Below are 17,715 nucleotides of genomic sequence, written 5' to 3'. Positions count from 1 at the left end.
GGATAATAAATTTTGATGGGAAAGAAAAGAATATTTAAAAAGCGCTTTGCAAATATTAAAGCACTATAAAATACTAGTTATTATTATTACTATTATTATTGTTGTGTTGTCATTATAGCTCCATTTTCCACTAATGTACAAGTACCTATTTGTATGGGACTTTGCTTCTTTTCTATTCCTAACATGCTTGTTTGGTTCTTTAGATACTGACACTGATCTGACTACTAGGACTTCATTTCCTGTCTGACACCATTAAAAAAGCAACAACATAGGGGACAGCTAGGTGGTGAAGTAGATAGAGCACCATCCCTGAATTCAGGAGGACCTGAGTTCAAATCTGACCTCAGACACTTAACACTCCCTAACTGTGTGACCCTGGGCAAGTCACTTAACCCCAATTGCCTTAGGAAAACAAACAAAGGACAATATACATTGTCTTTGCCTGACTATACCCAGAATATTTATGTTTTCTCCTTACTTCCTGACTTTCTTGTTCCTGACGATTTACCTAATATAAAATAATTGTGTGTGTGTGTGTGGAGGGAGGAACCTTTTTTTCCTGTCAAAGGCCATTTGGATATTTATAAGATCATTTGTGAACCCTACAAAATTATCAACTTATAGAACTCAAAGCAGTAGGAGATTATTGTACCCAGCTTTCAGCTCAATGTTGTCTGAGGTTACCTTAGCACATGATTTTGCAAGCCTTATGTGACCTGAACACTGGACATTCTTTACTCCTGATATAAACTATTGTGAGATGAGCCATAAACTATATTATTGGTCATAGATTTTTTTGCCCTGCCATACTCAACACCCTGTTACAATCTAAACACCTAAAACCTGGACCTAAACTAAATCTGGGGTTTCCAAAACTGACCTGAGTCTAGTATTAGTTCAATGAAGAAGATGGTTAGATGCACATGGTGTTAATGTTTTAATTACTCCCACCATAAGTTAGGCTGTTCTGGAACCCTGTTCAAGTACCAGATATCATCAAATGGCAAATCCACTGAACATGCTAGATAACCTAACAATTGGGTGGGGGAAAGGAGGAAGGGAGATGTTTCATTATTTCTGTAATGTTTTCCCTAGGCCAACCTTCCTTTCTAGGAAGGATAAAAATAATCTTAACATCAGCCAGCCTTTCTAAACGTGCAGCTATAAAGCTGGGCTCCACATTTAAAGAATTGCTGACATAATCCAACATCAGAATGAAGGAATGCAGACAAATTAACCCGAGTGGAGAAACAAAACCAGCCCTCCATAGAGTGCCAGCTAGGCAGGCTCCCTGATTTCTACCTCCCTCTCCAGCACATACCCTTTTTAAAAAGTTTCAGGAAAGGTGATTCAAAGTCTTTGGTATCTTTCTTACTTTGCTTCCAGGGCAAGAGCGAAGATCCCAGCAGCCAGAGGAGCAGAGGCTGACGTTCCAGTATGGGTCTCGGTGCAATCATCATGAAGATCAGCACTTGTCTGGGCAGTGACACAAGGGAAGGACAGAGGGAGAAAATGTAATGATTTTATAAATTTCACAGTTTGGGATTGACTGTAAGCAAAGATTAATAATGATTACAGTGAGGTAACTCATTTGTCCCTCCCCTGCTTACTTGTCTCTCCCCCAAACAAGTATAGGGTTATTTGCCATATATATCAGGTCCCTTTCTTCTCCCACCACCTTACTTGTAACATTGGTATTGGTGTAGCTTATATGGAAATAAATTGCCTGCCTTCCCTTATAAATATTTTATTTTCCCCCCTTGAGATTCCTAGAGTTACACTGCATATAAAAAAGGAACGTTTCAAAACCACTGTGAATCATGCTCTCTCATTAATCATCAAATCCATTGTGTTTGGCTAGTATATTTAGCAGTCCCTTTGCTGCAAAAAATTGTTCTCTTCTTTTCAGATTAACATTTGACTATGTCTTTAATAGAAACATTCTGATTTGTGTTTAAAACTGACCTCATTTTGATAATGTTAATCATATGAACTCATATACTCAGTAGGGGTTCAGTCATCTATTTAGTGCACAACGTAAGTGCCCAGAAAATACACATGGACTTAATTTGATTCCCACATTAATGCATTCATAATTGTATTAATGATAACTTTTTTGCCCCTCCTTGCCAAAATGTTGTTTCTATGTGAGGTGTCTGTCTCTCTGTTTGAATGCCTTTCTCCCTCTTCCCCTTTCTTCCCCCCTCCTTCTTCCTCCCCATTCCTTCCTCTCCCCGTCTCTCTTTTGGTAGGGGAATGAGCATTAAGGAGGAGGAGTGTGTGGAAGCAAACAAATAGCCTTCATCATTAATTTGTCTCCAAGATTCCCATATCTGATGATAAGGGTGGGTGTCTGGTATAGCCAATAATGGGACTACTACTTTGGTTTCAGTGCTACAATTCCCTATTTCACTGGAGATTTCTTTGTGCAGGCAGGAGGTGTGAAAAAATGATTTGTTCAATTATCACCTCCCACTTGGATTTGCTGAATTTCCAAAATGGAGGCAACTGTTCTCTTCTGAGGATTGCAGAAATAGAGCTGCTGATGACAAAAGTTGCTGGGAGAGGGCTCCAAATAACAAAGCTAAGGAGCAGGTTTGAATAATTTAGACAAGGCTGATTTTCTTGGAACAGTTTGGTTTCCATCATATGTATTTGTCCTCAGTATGTTTTATCTAAACAGGGAGCTCTTTAGACCCAAACTGCTTCTTTCTGCTTTCTTGCAGAGTAATGAGTATGAAATAGGACTAATTGTATATCTAAAAACACATAGACAAACCCATCTGCTTGAGGAGACTATTAAATATCCATGGAGATATTAACCTGCTGTGCTCACTTGCAAAAGGGAGGGGAAAGTGTCTGATAGCTCAAATTCAAGGATCATGAGAATATTGCCTTTGTTGAATGTCTATATCCAAAAGATTGCTTTTCACTGTTTGCAAAATTAATGAGTGCAAAAAACTTTTAAGATGAGAGTTCAAAATGTTTTTCAGTTGAGAGCAGTTTCATTGCTTAAATTATCACCTTGATATAAATATATATAGTTCTCTGCTGGAGATTTTGCCTAGAAAGATATAATCACTGAGCTGTTTGTAGTAGTTTTTTATGAGTAATTATTCCAAATACACAAGGATAAAGTTATCATAATAATTAAAATAAACACAAATGCTTTTAAAAGGATAACATTGTGTTAAGAGATTATGATACTATATATCTTAGCTAATCAGTCATTTTTTTCTATGTCATTAATTAATTGTGGGGTTTACAGCATTTTTAATTAAAGAGGCTCTGGCCACAAAACTTCTTTATTATGTTTCAACATTTTTCCCTTAAAGGAATCCAATAAATCACTAAAACAGGAATTGTTAAACTTTCTTTTTGTATTATGGACTCTTTCTCAGAACATTTTTAAATGCACAAAATAAAACATATAGCATTATGGAAAAATTCAATTATGTTAACCTATAATTGCAAAGCTATTTTAAATAAAAACTCCAAGTTTTATGGACTCTCTGAAATCTCTCCATGGAGTGTTTAATGGTTTGTGGATCCAAGATTAAAAACTCTCACCCTAAACAGATTGAATCCTGGTTACCTGTAGTATAAATAAACGTGAGCTAAAAGATCTCTCTGAAACATAAACTTCCTGGGCTACTGATCTGGATGCAGGGGTCAGCTCTGGAAAATGTTGAACTCAGTCATTTTCCTTTCAGCTTGCCACTTTCTTAGGATGAGGCAGACCTTTAATTGGTAATTTTTAAAATAACTCAATGAATGTTGTGAGAGTGGAAAATGAAAGATGAATGACCCAGGGTCTCCCCTGAGCATAGGAGGAGATGTGCTAAGATCTGGATGGTTGAAGAGAACTCTCAAATCACCAAAATCATAGTCCTTATTTATTGCAGTTGTGTTTTTTTCCTCACAAGATAGCACCAGACTAATACAATTATTTGAAGTCTAAGCCCTTCTGAGGATCATCCCCTCAGCACTGATAGCACAATTTTAACCTCAATATTGTAACCACAATAACACTTTTCAGACATCCTATTACAATGATATTTGGTAGCTTCTCACTATCAAGCCAAAAAAAATTGGGATAGATAGGCAAAATCATCCACGAAGAAATGTGATTATCCTTGAGGGAAAAAAATCATATTTTAATATCTTTACAAGTGACTAAGCACGAATTTCCACCCACTGAGACAGCAAATGTAAGAAAATCAATCCTTTCAAAAGCAATTGTTTTGTTAGCTATATACACAAATTACGTCCCCCTGTTGTAGTAGAGTAAATCTGATTTAAGAAAAAAAAAACAAACAACACCTACGATTCTCTGGTCAGTGTAGTCCCCACTGCTGTAGGCAGTGGCCAGTGTAGATGAACACTTTTCAGCATACCAGGGAGACAGGCCTTGCTGTGAGGCACTGCTGATGGAAATGGTGTAAATGCTGTCTGTATAACCATCACAGTCACAGTCATCCCCCTGACGCCCACCATTCCCGGATGCCCACACAAAGATGGAGCCTTTTCCCTGTCTTCCCTGTAGGCAACGGCAGAAATAGAGAGTTAAATCAGATCTAGTCTCTTTAAAATTATTCAGAACCTCACTAAACATACAGAAAGTTCAAAATGTACACAATTTATATCTGTTCCTCAACTCAAATCTTTCTGAAATGAACATGAAAACCTCTGGTCACTTACTCTTTTCCCATACATGATACACGTAATACTGAAATCTTTCTATCTAAATGTACAGAAAATTCAAAATGTACATGATTTATAGCTGTTCCTCAACTCAAAGCCTTCTGAATAAATATGAAAACTCTTGTCACTTATACTTTTCCCATATTTGGTAATACTGAAAATTTTACCTAAGGCCGATTATTTCAGGCTTCTCTGTCCCTCCTTTTGGTGTGATGTATAATAATCTTAATTTTCTTTCTTTATGTAAATAGATAGAAGAACTCACCTTCCATGCTATGCTCTCTCCTATTCCCCCCCCCATACTTTGTAATACTAGTTGTGATATATTTAGATCACTGAACTTCCTCTGCCTTTCTTCAGCTTGAACCTCTTATTCTATCAGTCAATCAGCAAAGACTAAATCAGCCATTATTCAGTGATGCATTCCAGCTGGAGTAAAAGTGGCTTTTGCTAGGGCTATATTTGACAATAGCATTCTTTCTTAGCTTGTGTTCCAGATATCTCCCTTTTAACTTTATAATATAAAGTCTGTGGGCTTGGCATATGCTGGAGAGATATTATAATAAACACAAGTGATCAGATGCAAACCAAGCATAAGGGTTTTGGAAAAATGACTATGTATTTAAAAATAGCATGCCTCCCCCAACCCATCATCACCCTAGTCAATGGCTAATATCTTACACGTTGCAGATGCCCAATAAATTAAATGAATGTATAGAGGAATCCTGGTTACTATTCACTGAACCCAGTAACTAAAGGATATCTGATCAAATAAGATGAGAAATGTCTAGAGGAACAGGATAATTTTTAAAAGAAGGAAATGTTTGGTCCCAATTAGAGATCAGATTCAATATATTGAATTCAATATATGTTTTTCAAAAGCTTATTTTTACCACATGTAACAGGACCTGGACAGCAATCTGAAGGATTAAGGAGGGGAGGGCTGGGGATTACTGCCCACTAGGGGTCATTTATCTCCAGCATCCCATTATAACTATGTATTATATGAATATGCAACAGGACATGGTGGATAGAGCATGTTACTTGGAGTCAGACAAAGCCATGTTTAACCCCTGCCTATGGCATTTACTAGTAGCAGAGCAACTATGAGCAAGTCACAACCTCTCCAAGCCTCAGGCAACTCTAACACTATATGTAGTAAATGGGTTTCATAGCTTGATTTACCATAAGTAAAAGATCCTTAATAAATTACATGAGTAAGTACAAACGTATATATGCATATATATATATATATATGAGTTAAGCCAGTGTTTTTTAGTTAATATCATAATTTAACTACCTTAAAATAAGTTTAAAAATAAGTTATATACTGCATATAAGCATAGAATTTTTTGTTGTGATACCATGCTGGAACTTATGCAAAGGATGAAAGTCAGGGCCAGGCTAATAAAGCTCACTTAACACTATTACTTCCACTCCTCTGAAGAATAATCTAGCTTTGAAAAGACATTAAAAATGGCAAAGATCTTTTGGAAAGCAAGAAAAGGCTACACTCCTCTAATTGTAGAAATGAAATATTTTCATCTGTTTTTTCCATACAATCATACTTGATTTCAGCTGTATTTCTTTTAAATATCTCACCTGTTTGATGCCATATTCAAAAGCTTTCTGGGCTAACCTGCCAGGGCCTTCAACTGTTTTCCCATCATCATTTGGGCCCCAGCTTGCGCTGTAAATATCCACATGGTTGGGATTGAATCCAATGGAACTGGCTTCGATGGCATCAGTCACAATGCCATCCAACATTCTAATGCCTGAACAACAAAAGATATCGCAGTCAATGAGAAGCAGGAATGTAGAAATTTGTAACCTGAAGTTTATCTTTAAATAAATAATATAATACATATATACACATATGTGTATATATGCATATATATACACATAACTTCACGAGAATACAATTGTTTTCCTTGGTAAGACTATATATTTTATTTCATGCTTTAAAAATCATCCTTAGCTGTCAAAGTGAACTTCCTAAAGCACAGTAGCCTAACTGTGACATACAACCTCCACATACCCAGTCAATAAACTCCAGTGGCTCCTTATCACTTTTAATATCAAATATGTAATCCTCTGTTTGATGTTCAGAGCCCTTTATAATCTTCATCTCCCTCAAACTTTCCCCTCTTCTTACACTTTGCAGCATTTCCTGACATACTAGACAATCCAGTGACACTAGCCTCATTATTGCTGCTCAGTCTATTTCCCAATTCTAGGCATTTTCTCTGGTTGGCCCTCATGCCTAGATTGCTCTCTCTCCTTTTTTCTGTCTTTCAGTTTCCCTGGATTCTTGCAAGTTCCCATTAAAATTTAATTTTTACAGGAAGACTTTCCCAATTTCTCTTAATTTGAGTGTCTTCTTTATCCTGTATGTAGTTTTTAAAATACATGATTATTTATATATTGTCTCCCCATTAGACCAAGTTCCTTTAGAGTAATAACTATCCTTTGCCCTTCTTTGTATTCCCAGATCTTATCACAGTTTCTAGCATGTAATAAATGTTTATTTATGTTTATTGAGTCACTGAGAGGAGATTCATAGGCTTCACCTGAGTGTTAACCAAAAAGATTAAGAAGCTTCAAGAAGTTCTTGACCATGACCTTCAAGTCAAAAGACCTTGATTTCAATGTGGTTCAATACTTCTATCATTTGAGTAAATTATTAATTAATTATAAATAATGTTACTAATAAATGACATTTACAGACATGATTTTACTTGATTCTCACAGTAACCTTTCAATAAAATATATCACAGTCAATGACAAGCAGTTTTCTCATCTGTAAAAATGAGCTGGAGAAGGAAATGACAAACCATTCCAATATCTTTGCCAAGAAAATTCCAAATGAGATCACTCAACAATTTGTCCTCATGAAACTTACATCCTAATAGAGGGGACAATGCATTTGGGGAAATAATGGCCAAGGAAGAATTTTTTGGTTTTCAAAGTCACAAAGAAGGCCAGTAGAGTAATAAGAGAGTAGATTAAAATGTAGTAGCATTCCAAGAGCTGGGATATGAGGGAAAGAGTTATAGAGTAATCAGAGAAGCATCCAATTTCACATTTAAAGGGATTTGATTGACTGAATATATAACAAAGAATCCTCTCTACAAAATGAGAAAAAAGTTCTTTCAAGTTGGCCCAGGTAACTTTTGAGTAGCTCTAGTCATTTATAAATGAAATTCACATAATACTAAATATACATGACCTCACTCAATTTTCATAGCAACCTTGTGAGATGAATCCTATGGATATTATTATCTTATTTTACAGAGAAGAAAACTGAGGCTTATAGGGGTTCATTGACTTGGCTAGGGTCACACAACTAGTCGATGTCAGAAAGAGCTCTTCAGTCATCAAATCCAGCCCCCTGCTGTTATATGGCACTGACACTTGCTAAATTTGTTAAAAACATGGAGAGAAAAACACATTATATTTGTTTGTTCTACTTTAATAGGGGCTCAAAAAATAATAGCCAACATTTATACAATGACTTAATATTGGGAAAGTATTTGATATATGTTATTTCATTTGATTTTTACAAAATCTCTGTGAAGTAGGTGCTATTATTATCCACATTTTACTGATGAAGAATTGAAATCTGAGAGATTTAAGAGACTTGCTTGGGATCACAGTTAGTAAATTTCTGAGGCAGGGCTTGAACCCAGCTCTTCTTCCAAATCCAACATTCTATTATCTATCCCAAACAGCTGCCCATTAAAGTATGAATGGATTAATGAAGTTTATCTGATAGCCCTTGCAAGAAGGGGCCAATAGTTAACACCCTGACCCCATTTAGAAACCCTGTTAAACAGGAATGAAAAAATTAATTCAACACAATAATTAAAGCATGGGAAGATAAACTTGTTTCTAAGAATTGACTTAAGAAAAAACCCAAAGCCATTTTTTAATGTGTATGGTAAAGGACATTTCCAAGGAAGAATTAAATTATTGCCATAAATTTTATTTATGTTCCTGAAAGGCAAAAAATATCCTTTAGTTGTGGGAAAGACAGGAACAATAGGTTTTTTTGTCTTTACCAACAGACAACATCATCAGCCTCATGAATTTATCAACCAAGAACGCGAAAGCAATTTGTAAATATATAAATATCTCTCTGACTTTTCTTAGCTTCATGTTGATAATGCTGTTATTCAAACATCAACTCCAAAGTCTAATAGAAAATAAATCCTAGAGTTCCTATGGTATTATTTAATATGCTACAAAATGAAACAATTTGAATATATTATTAATGTTATATGATGCATTCTAAACTATAATAATTCCTTGGGAAATGAGACAATGTAATGTAGGGGAAAAGATGTCCAAATGGGAATAGAAGGCTAATTTTTCTGGTCCTGGTTCAGAGAAACCAGATAAAAGATAATCTGCTATTATCTGAGGGCAACTTTTGAGTCCATTTCTTCTTCAGCAAAATGTGAGATAATTGAATTTGTGCTACACTGAGACATTTTAGAATGAGAGAGCTAAATAGTCAGGAAGACCTGAGTTCAAATTCTACCTCAGACACTAGATATGTGAATCTTAACAAGCCATGGAATTTTATTAGCCTCAATTTCTTAATCTATAAAATAGGAATAACCATAGTACCTTTACCATATGGTGATTATAAGCATTTTGCAAACCTAATTATTGTTACTATAGTATGTTATCATAATTGATAATTTTTGTGATAAAGATGTTAGAAAAGAACACCAAGTATTTACAGCATAAGAAATTAAAAGCTGGGAATGGGATGGAGAGGGGAAACATTTGTGATAATTCTATGTGTCCCATAAAGAGAAGAGATTAAGAGAAAAACTTAAGAAAACAAAGGAGAGTTGAATATCAACTTAGTTCTCATTGTCAGAAAAGAAATTGTGAAAAATGCAAAATAAAGGAAGGATCTGGGTGCTTTGTTCTTCTAGAGTGTCTCTGAGAACCATAGAAACTTCTAACCAGTGCTTTAATTATAGACATTTCAGAGACTCAGAGCAGAGTAGATATTTGAATTTTTTTTCCTCAAAGACAGCTTCATTGCAAAATATCTACATGCATGCATGTATGTGTTTATGTGAATATATATATATATACACACATACATATATATATATATACATTTACACACTCACACAATATATACACATATAGTTATATGATGTCATCTGTCAGTGAAATAAAGATTATATAGTAGAACAAGAGGCAGAGAAACTTTGGTAGCTTCAACTGTCACATTTTAAGCTCTACACAATAAACCTTCCTCAAACAGAACAGATGGAAAGCTACATCTGGCTCAGAATGTGTTCAACATTTCCATTCATTTTTTTAGGATGTAAGTGTTAAAGTCATGCACTCTTTTGTTTAAGAGTATATCCCTTTATTCAGCTACGAACCATAATTAGATTCTGAAGCTAAGGGTTATGTGGGTCCTTTTAGGAGGACTTTGTCAACAGCAACAGGGGCAACCTTTACATGTGTCCATTACCCTGATTTAGAACAATCTCTAGTTTATTTACCTCCAACTCTGGAATTGTAGGCCACCCCAACACCACATTTCTGATTATTGGCTTGCATGGCAATTTCTCCAGCACACCTGGTTCCATGCCTGGAAATATAAAAGCATAAATAAAAGAAAAATGCATTGCTTTTCCCCACATGTCAAGAGAAAGACTGACCGTGAAATGTTAATCTTGCCTCTTGTCAAGCTTTCAACACCAAGGTAGATGAGACACTCTTCTACCTTTCTATAAAAAATTTGGCTTGAAATAAATGTTTTTACTCTTTGTTAATAACAATAATAACAACTCATCCTTAAGTAATACTTTATAAAGCACTTTCCTCATTACAACCCTATGAGGCAGGTAGATCAAAAAACAATAGCTAGTATTTATATATTTCCTTATGGTTTACAAAATGCTTTACATATGTAATCTCACAACAACTTTGTGAGGTGGGTACTATTATTATCTTCATTTGGCAAATGAGGAAAGTGAGTTGGGAGATATTAGAGGATTTACTCAGTCATACAACTAAGTAAGTTTAAGAAAGATTTTGAATATGTCTCTCTGACTTATATTATCTACCTTATCTTGGAGTTGCCATTTTATCATTTATTATCCCTACTTTATAGAAGAAAAAACTGAGAAAAGTTAAATGATTATCTTCAAATAAACACTGCAGAAATTTAGAACCTGGTCTTCTGTCATTAGAAGGAGCCATACTCTGACTCCCAGTCTTGCCTTTCTGGGAAAGGTGAACTCTGAACACATCTAACCAAAATGCCCATCACTCCCCAAAATCTCTTTTTTCCCCTTACCATCCTCATCATAGGTCAGATTAGGATTCCCAGTGTTTTTTTTGGTGCTGGTGGAAAATAGCAAGGCACCTGGAGTTTGGAATGCTAAACATAATATCAACAAATTACTGAAAAATTGGTTGTGGGCCCTTTTGTCCCAGAATTATTCCACATGGAATCAGAAACCCAATAAGAAATTGGCCTTTCGAGCAGTCAGGTCAGACACTTATTTGCATAGCATAATTTAGGGAGTTTAAGAAAGGTTCCCTTTCCAAAAAAAGAATTTCCACTTATATATGATCTTAGCATTTGAGATTCTTATTAGAGCTGTATTCCATTGTGTTAAACATTGCCCTACTCTGGCATAATCTTGAAAAGTATAAATTTCCCTTATAAATATCTCTTTTAAGAGATAACATATTCATTCACTAATATTTTAATGAAGATAAGTGTATCAGATGTGATCAATGAAGCCCTGGGGTAGCATGATGGTTATGAGGGACCCAAGGTGAGCAAAAAAGGGAAACGCTGATAGAGGATAAAATAACTCACAAAAGGGAGGAGAAAGACATTGAAATTAATTATCGCTTACTTTACCATTTTGCCTCAGGTTGGTTCTGGCCAGCAAATACTTTAATGGTGAAATGTGTTTAGAGACATTATATTTAGTGGCTCCTTCTGGGAGTTATAACACTAGCAGTCTGGTTATGTGTACCCTTCAGCATACAGCATATGGTCAGCTCCCTTTCTAAGTCAGAGCGGATAATCATACCATCAGTTTTCTCCAGTGTTGTAGGGAATATGCCAGAGATGAGCTTTTTTCTCCTTGCTTATAGAGTTTTTCTTTTCTCAAGTCAATTCATTGTCATTTAAAGAGCCCCTCTTCTAAAAGGCAAGATAACTCTGTAAAGCATCACTCTACCCAGAAGAATTCAGTCTCACCAGGAGTAAATCCAATTTTAGGGTGAACAACCAGACCAACAACATGCCCTTTCCTCAGAGATATCTTCCCTCTTTTTTCCCCATTATTTCTGCCTCAGGAATTTTCTCCAATATCTGTCTCATAAGTAACACAAGGTGATGCTCAGTGTTTAGTACAGTGCCTGGCATATAGTAGGTGCTTATTAAATTACTCTCAAATCTCTGTTCTTTTACATTTTCCCACTGTGCACAGCATTGGGGAAGGGGTGGGCTACCAATATAGCTTCAGCACAATTTCTTCCTCCTACATCCCTTGAGTCTAATCCAGGGGAAAGAATGTGAGCATCTTTCTTTTATTTTTAAGGTATATATTCAAGGGGAAAGGACGTGAATTTTTTCAAATGATGACAAGGACTGGTTGACTTCAAGAAGGATTATTATGCGAGACAGCATTTCATTTTAAAGAAGACTATAATGTTAGCGAAAATACTTTGGTCATATCACTCATTTGAGTGTTCCATATAATTGGTACTGAAAGGTTCAATTTAATGACAAGGTTTCTGTACTCCAAAAATTTTGTTATTTAATGCAGTTTGGCTCACAGTGTCAGATTCAAATGCTGCTCATTAATTTCTTTTATTCATTAATAGAGAATTTCAATGCTACAGATAGATTTGAGAGATAATGCCATTGGAATTAGAGGATGATTCCCTATTGCTATAAATGTCAAGACAAAATGGAGACATTTATTCTCAAAAGCAGAGCCATTTATCCTCTGACAACATGCTATTCAGATGGCTTGATTCTATAATGCCAAGTGATTAATGACAGGGATGCTATCATTTTGTATGACAAAGAAAAATTGCAATGATTGCTGCTCATGGTGTCATTTTTAAACAGCTGTACCCTAATTGGTTTAGTGGATTTTCTCTACAACTTTTGGAGTCTGTTATTTCTCCTCTAAACATATTATTGATCTGAACTGTAGAAACTCATATCCTGTGGTTTATAGCACATGCAGCTTTCTCATTGGATAAGGATTTCCATAGAAGTTGACCTGTTCATCTGGTGACATTCCTAAAGCAGAGTTAAGTACTGGGCCCCTGTAAAGGCCTAGGGAAGAAGTATTATTGAATATATACAGATGTGGGCATATTTATGCACAAAAAAGTAGTAGCTCTAAGCTCTATTCTGCTAATGGGCTGTAGAGCATCAGTCTACCCAAGTATTTCCCAATCTTAGAGACCTCGGAGTTTCACCCGGAGTAAAGCCATAGGTTTAGTATAGGCAACATTTTCATACATGAGTTGATAATACATTCTTCAGGCTGGCTACCATTGGGAGCATTGATTGGGAACAATTCTCCATGTCCCTTCCTAATCTCATTCAAATATAGCTTGATGGATAGTGAATAAGAGCAGAGTACCTAGAAACAGGAAGATCTTAATTTGAATTCTGACTTAAGCACTCACTAGTTGTGTGACCCTGGATAAGTCAATTAAATTTTCTAAGACTCAGTTTTCTCATCAGTAAAAAACTTTTGAGAGTTATTATGAGGATAAAATGATATAACAAATTTAAAACACTTTGCAAATATAAAATTATCACATAAATGCTGGCTATTATTATTATTTGAATCAAGAAAAATGGGGGGAAGTAAAAGAAGGTTTTCCTCTTCTCTGTTCCTCCAAGAAAATCATCAACCATTTGTGACAATAGAAGGATCCAAGCTTCCATACACAACACTATTTTTAGGAAGGTGTGACAGGGGATATTGTTTCTGCTTTTTAGATAAAGAAATTAAAACATGAGGAAATTAAGAAATTTATCTAATATCATACAGCTAAATTATAACAAAGTCAGGATATCAAGGCCATTTAAAACTAGCTACCATTTATATAGCACTTTAAAGTTTGCAAAGTGCTGTATAAATATTTTCTCATTTTTATCCTCACTATAATCACAGTTTTTGTTTTTGTTTTTGTTTTTTGCTTTTACAGAAAAAGAAATTGGATTTGAGGAAGGTTAAATGATTTGCCCAGAGTCATACAGCTATTAAGCATCTCAGACTGCACTTGAACTCAGGATCTCCCCGCTCCAACTATCTACCATACTATCTAGTCCCTGAGCTTTAAGTAATGCTTTAAGACATAGAGATGTTTCTTATGAGTCCATGACTGTATAAGATTATTTGTTTTATTGTTCTTCCTACAATATTGGCAGACCCCAGAACATGAAATCTGCCCCATAAATTGTACTACTTCCCTTCACCTCTTGTGAAATTTTAGCTTTGCTCCTCTCCCACCTAAAAAATAGATGCTTTCCTGAGTTTTAAGTAGTCTTGCTAAATAGTGAAGAAGGAAGGATGGGGGAGGAGAGGAAAATGAAGGTGGTTTAGTTCAGTTTCTCCTTTATCTCTTAATTCTACAGCTTTATAAAATAAATGAAATGCTTAATTTTATCAGGAAACTCAATAAATTCCCATTTCCAACAACAGGTACAAAAATAGAAGGTACTTTGGTTTCTTTAAAAAAGACAAACCCAAACCAACAACACAAACCCCCAACTGTGACATTGAAGGTGGGGACAAATAGTTCTACAGTTAAATGGTGAAGCACTCTGCATTCTGAGTATTCAGAGTGCAGAAAAGCATGTGCCATTTATAGTCATTTTGCTCAAATAAGCTGGAAACATTTAAATGCATTTTTCTAAGTATGGACATTTACTCACTTGTTTTCATTTGTAGGATCATATCTGGGAAATGGATCACGGTCATTGTCATTAAAGTCATAACTGGCCTCTGGATCCTACAGAAACAGCAAATCAGCCTTTCAGTGTGACTGGTCAAAGACAACCCACCTTCCCCTGTTACATGGTTCTCGGGAATGTATGTCAGTAACCCAATCTGCAATCCTACATCTTGCTTCTTTTAGCCACCTAAATGAACCTCAGACATGGTTTTGCTAAATACAGCTTAATTAGTAAAAGAGCAGTCTGCTTAAATATCCCTTCTCTTGGGTCTTAATGCTAGAGTACTGAAGTCATGGAAAAGGTGGCAGCATTAATAATAATAACAATAATAATGGAAATGAGAACGATGTAATAATAATACCACTTATGCAATATTTTAGGTGTGCAAAAAACTTTATGTTTATTACCTCCTTTTAGGCTACTTTACTCAAAAACCTTGGGCCTGAGGCTCAGCAGCATTACTCTGTGACTTTGGGCAAGTCACAATTTCTATTGAGTATTATTTTCTTTGTCTATAAAATGGAGATTATAATATAGTCACTACTTAGTTTATAAGATTATTTCAAGGTTCAAATAAAACAAGGTATGCAGAAGTGTTCCATAACTAAGTGTGATATAAATGTAAATTATGCATCAAAATAATGCCTAGAGATTTTCCTATATAATTTTGAATTTACACTCAAAAGTATTCCTCATATTGACAATTCATCATATGATTTAAGAATATTTTTATGCAATTCACAAAGTTTTGAAACCAATCACTAGTATTTTAACTATTTAGGGAAGGGTGATTCAATACAGTTAATGCAACTGCAGAAAGTAAAGCAATAACAGGCTTTGTGACCAAGCAGAGAATCAAGCAGTGCTGCTTATATCTTTATGTTTCCTGCGTGTGTTTCCTGTATGACCACTGGGTTTCACTTATTGAACATCACTGGTAACTAAATTTTTCCTAGACCTTATTATTCTCTATCCTCTTAACACATATATACACCTGTTCCAGCACCCAGATTAACCCCAATTTAACAACAAAACTCTTCTGACGCAAATGGCAAATTGTTTATTGCAAGATTGGTGAACAGCAAAGCTATTAAGTGTTCATAGTATGCAGGAAAGGCCCATTTACATTATTTTCTAGATAAATCCCTTAACTTTATAGTTGATGTAACTGAGGTCCCAAATGGCTAAATTACATAGCTAGTCAGTGGCAGATTCTGGGACTAGAAACTATGTCCACTGGAGCCCAGTTCTCTGACTTTTTGGTTATGTAGTTCTATCTGTCCCCACAGCATTAGGGTTTTTAAGGTGGATATAACCTCAAGAATCACTTTTAGAATTGAGAGGCTGGGGGAGAAGAAATATTAGACTTTTCCTAGAAACTGCTTAGACTGCTTTGTATTCTTTCACCCAGGATCTTTTCTTACCATCTAACCCAATTTAATTCCCCACTGAGCCTGTCACTGTGGTTTGAACATGGGCTAAAACATGTAACTGAAGTCTCCTGATCCAGGACAAAAAAAAGTATTTTGTAGATTGTAGGTGGGCAGAGCATTCTCACAAACAAGGGCTGAACTGAGGGGTCATACCCACCTCCATTTCTTGGGAATTCTTTGTTGTCCCCAACTTCTTTTTTTCCAATTTAATTTTCTTTTTTAATGGATAAAAATCCATTTTTCTCTCTCCCACCTCCCCTATTTTTTAAAAAATTATTTTTAGAAGATAAATATCCAGTCAAGCCAAAAAATTCCCATATTAGCCATTTTCCACCCCCCACCAAAAATGTGTATGTTCCTTTCCAGATTTTATTCATAGTTCCTGTTCCTTAGCTTCCTCCAACACTATTTATTACCAGTTATAATTATATTAAATGTGATGAATAGTTCTAGCTCAATGGGAATATTCAATGAGAATTCGAATAATGTAAATACTAGGGGATTCATTATTTGCACTAATTGAGACCTAAAAGACCCTTTCCCTTTAGCCCCTGAATTATCTTGTATTTATACAGTAAATATTTTGTAAACATTCATAGGTTCTCATAGGATTGCATGTAAGTCCCTCAAGGGCAAAGATTATTTTTTTCCTTTGTGTCCATAGTGCTTAGAAGAGGGTCTGCATATCATAAGCACTTAATAAATGCCTTTTTCTTGATTGATGCTGGCCACTCCGCATTTCTCTCCCTCACTATAGCACTCCTGCTTTGGATATGAGCACTAGGAAGACTGACAGTAAATGATATGAGGCCATGATGAAAACACATATTTTTGGAGACATGCAACAGTGAATTCTAAAAAGTGGATTTTTGTTTGGTTGCCTTTTTTTTTTTTACTCAGAGAAGGTCTGAAAGATTTTTAATAATTCACCTTATCTCTAAGACAAGGGAATATGCCCAAGGTCTGATGCCCACCCACATCCATTGGGAGGTTATTCCTGGGAGATTAATTCTATTCAACTCCCAGTGACACAAAGCAGATTTATGATAAATTGGCAGAAGAGTGAGGGAAAGGAACAAGAGAGCTGACTCTGGATCATGTGACCCACACCAGGCAGAACAGGCTCCTGCCTGAGGAAATAAATGCTCAGTTGCTTTCATGTGTGTGCAGCAGAGCAGGGAGCTGTCCACCAAGTCTTGAACACTGGCAGAGTGTGAAAGCCCAAACTCACATAGTTTGCATAAATGTCAGTGTGATTCCACTCCAGGCCATCGTCCAGGACAGTGATAACGACTCCTTTCCCTGTTATTCCTTTTTGCCAAACTGGGATCACATGGAGGTCCAGCTTGGGCAAGACTGGGGTCATCCTGGTATCTTGCTAGGAAAAAAAAATACAAAAGTTATTGACAGATATATAGGCTTTCCTCTCTGCAGTTGGGAACCCAACTTGAGCCTCAGCCTGAAAATTTGTATTTGCTCTCCCTGGTGTCATTCTTGGATGTTTGGGCAACTTAATAGAAGGTAATTAGGTTAAAAAATCCAAAGTTGGGGGTAGGTCTTGAAGAGTGAATCATCAGGGTGGTACACTTT

General features: G+C 35.8%; 1 protein-coding gene across 2 annotated transcripts in view; it reads right to left on the bottom strand.

Moving 5' to 3' along the window:
- Positions 1–17,715, bottom strand: part of PCSK1 (proprotein convertase subtilisin/kexin type 1) — a 64,978-nt gene that overhangs the window by 15,644 nt on the left and 31,619 nt on the right. Inside the window, exons 1-6 of one of the 2 annotated variants that reach the window (XM_074282032.1) lie at positions 17,357–17,498; positions 14,672–14,748; positions 10,242–10,330; positions 6,307–6,479; positions 4,328–4,540; positions 1,376–1,476 (exon numbers count right to left, since the gene is read on the bottom strand). In XM_074282032.1, the coding sequence (XP_074138133.1) occupies positions 1,376–1,476; positions 4,328–4,540; positions 6,307–6,479; positions 10,242–10,330; positions 14,672–14,748; positions 17,357–17,491 (788 nt within the window). In that variant the 5' untranslated portion in view covers positions 17,492–17,498. Of the gene's footprint in view, positions 1–1,375; positions 1,477–4,327; positions 4,541–6,306; positions 6,480–10,241; positions 10,331–14,671; positions 14,749–17,356; positions 17,499–17,715 lie in introns of those variants that run through there. The other variant, XM_074282033.1, reaches the window with a different exon arrangement.

The sequence above is a fragment of the Sminthopsis crassicaudata genome, chromosome 1 (assembly GCF_048593235.1).
Source record: "Sminthopsis crassicaudata isolate SCR6 chromosome 1, ASM4859323v1, whole genome shotgun sequence".
Taxonomy (NCBI): Eukaryota; Metazoa; Chordata; class Mammalia; order Dasyuromorphia; family Dasyuridae; genus Sminthopsis; species Sminthopsis crassicaudata.
This window is presented reverse-complemented; position numbering and strand designations above follow the sequence as displayed.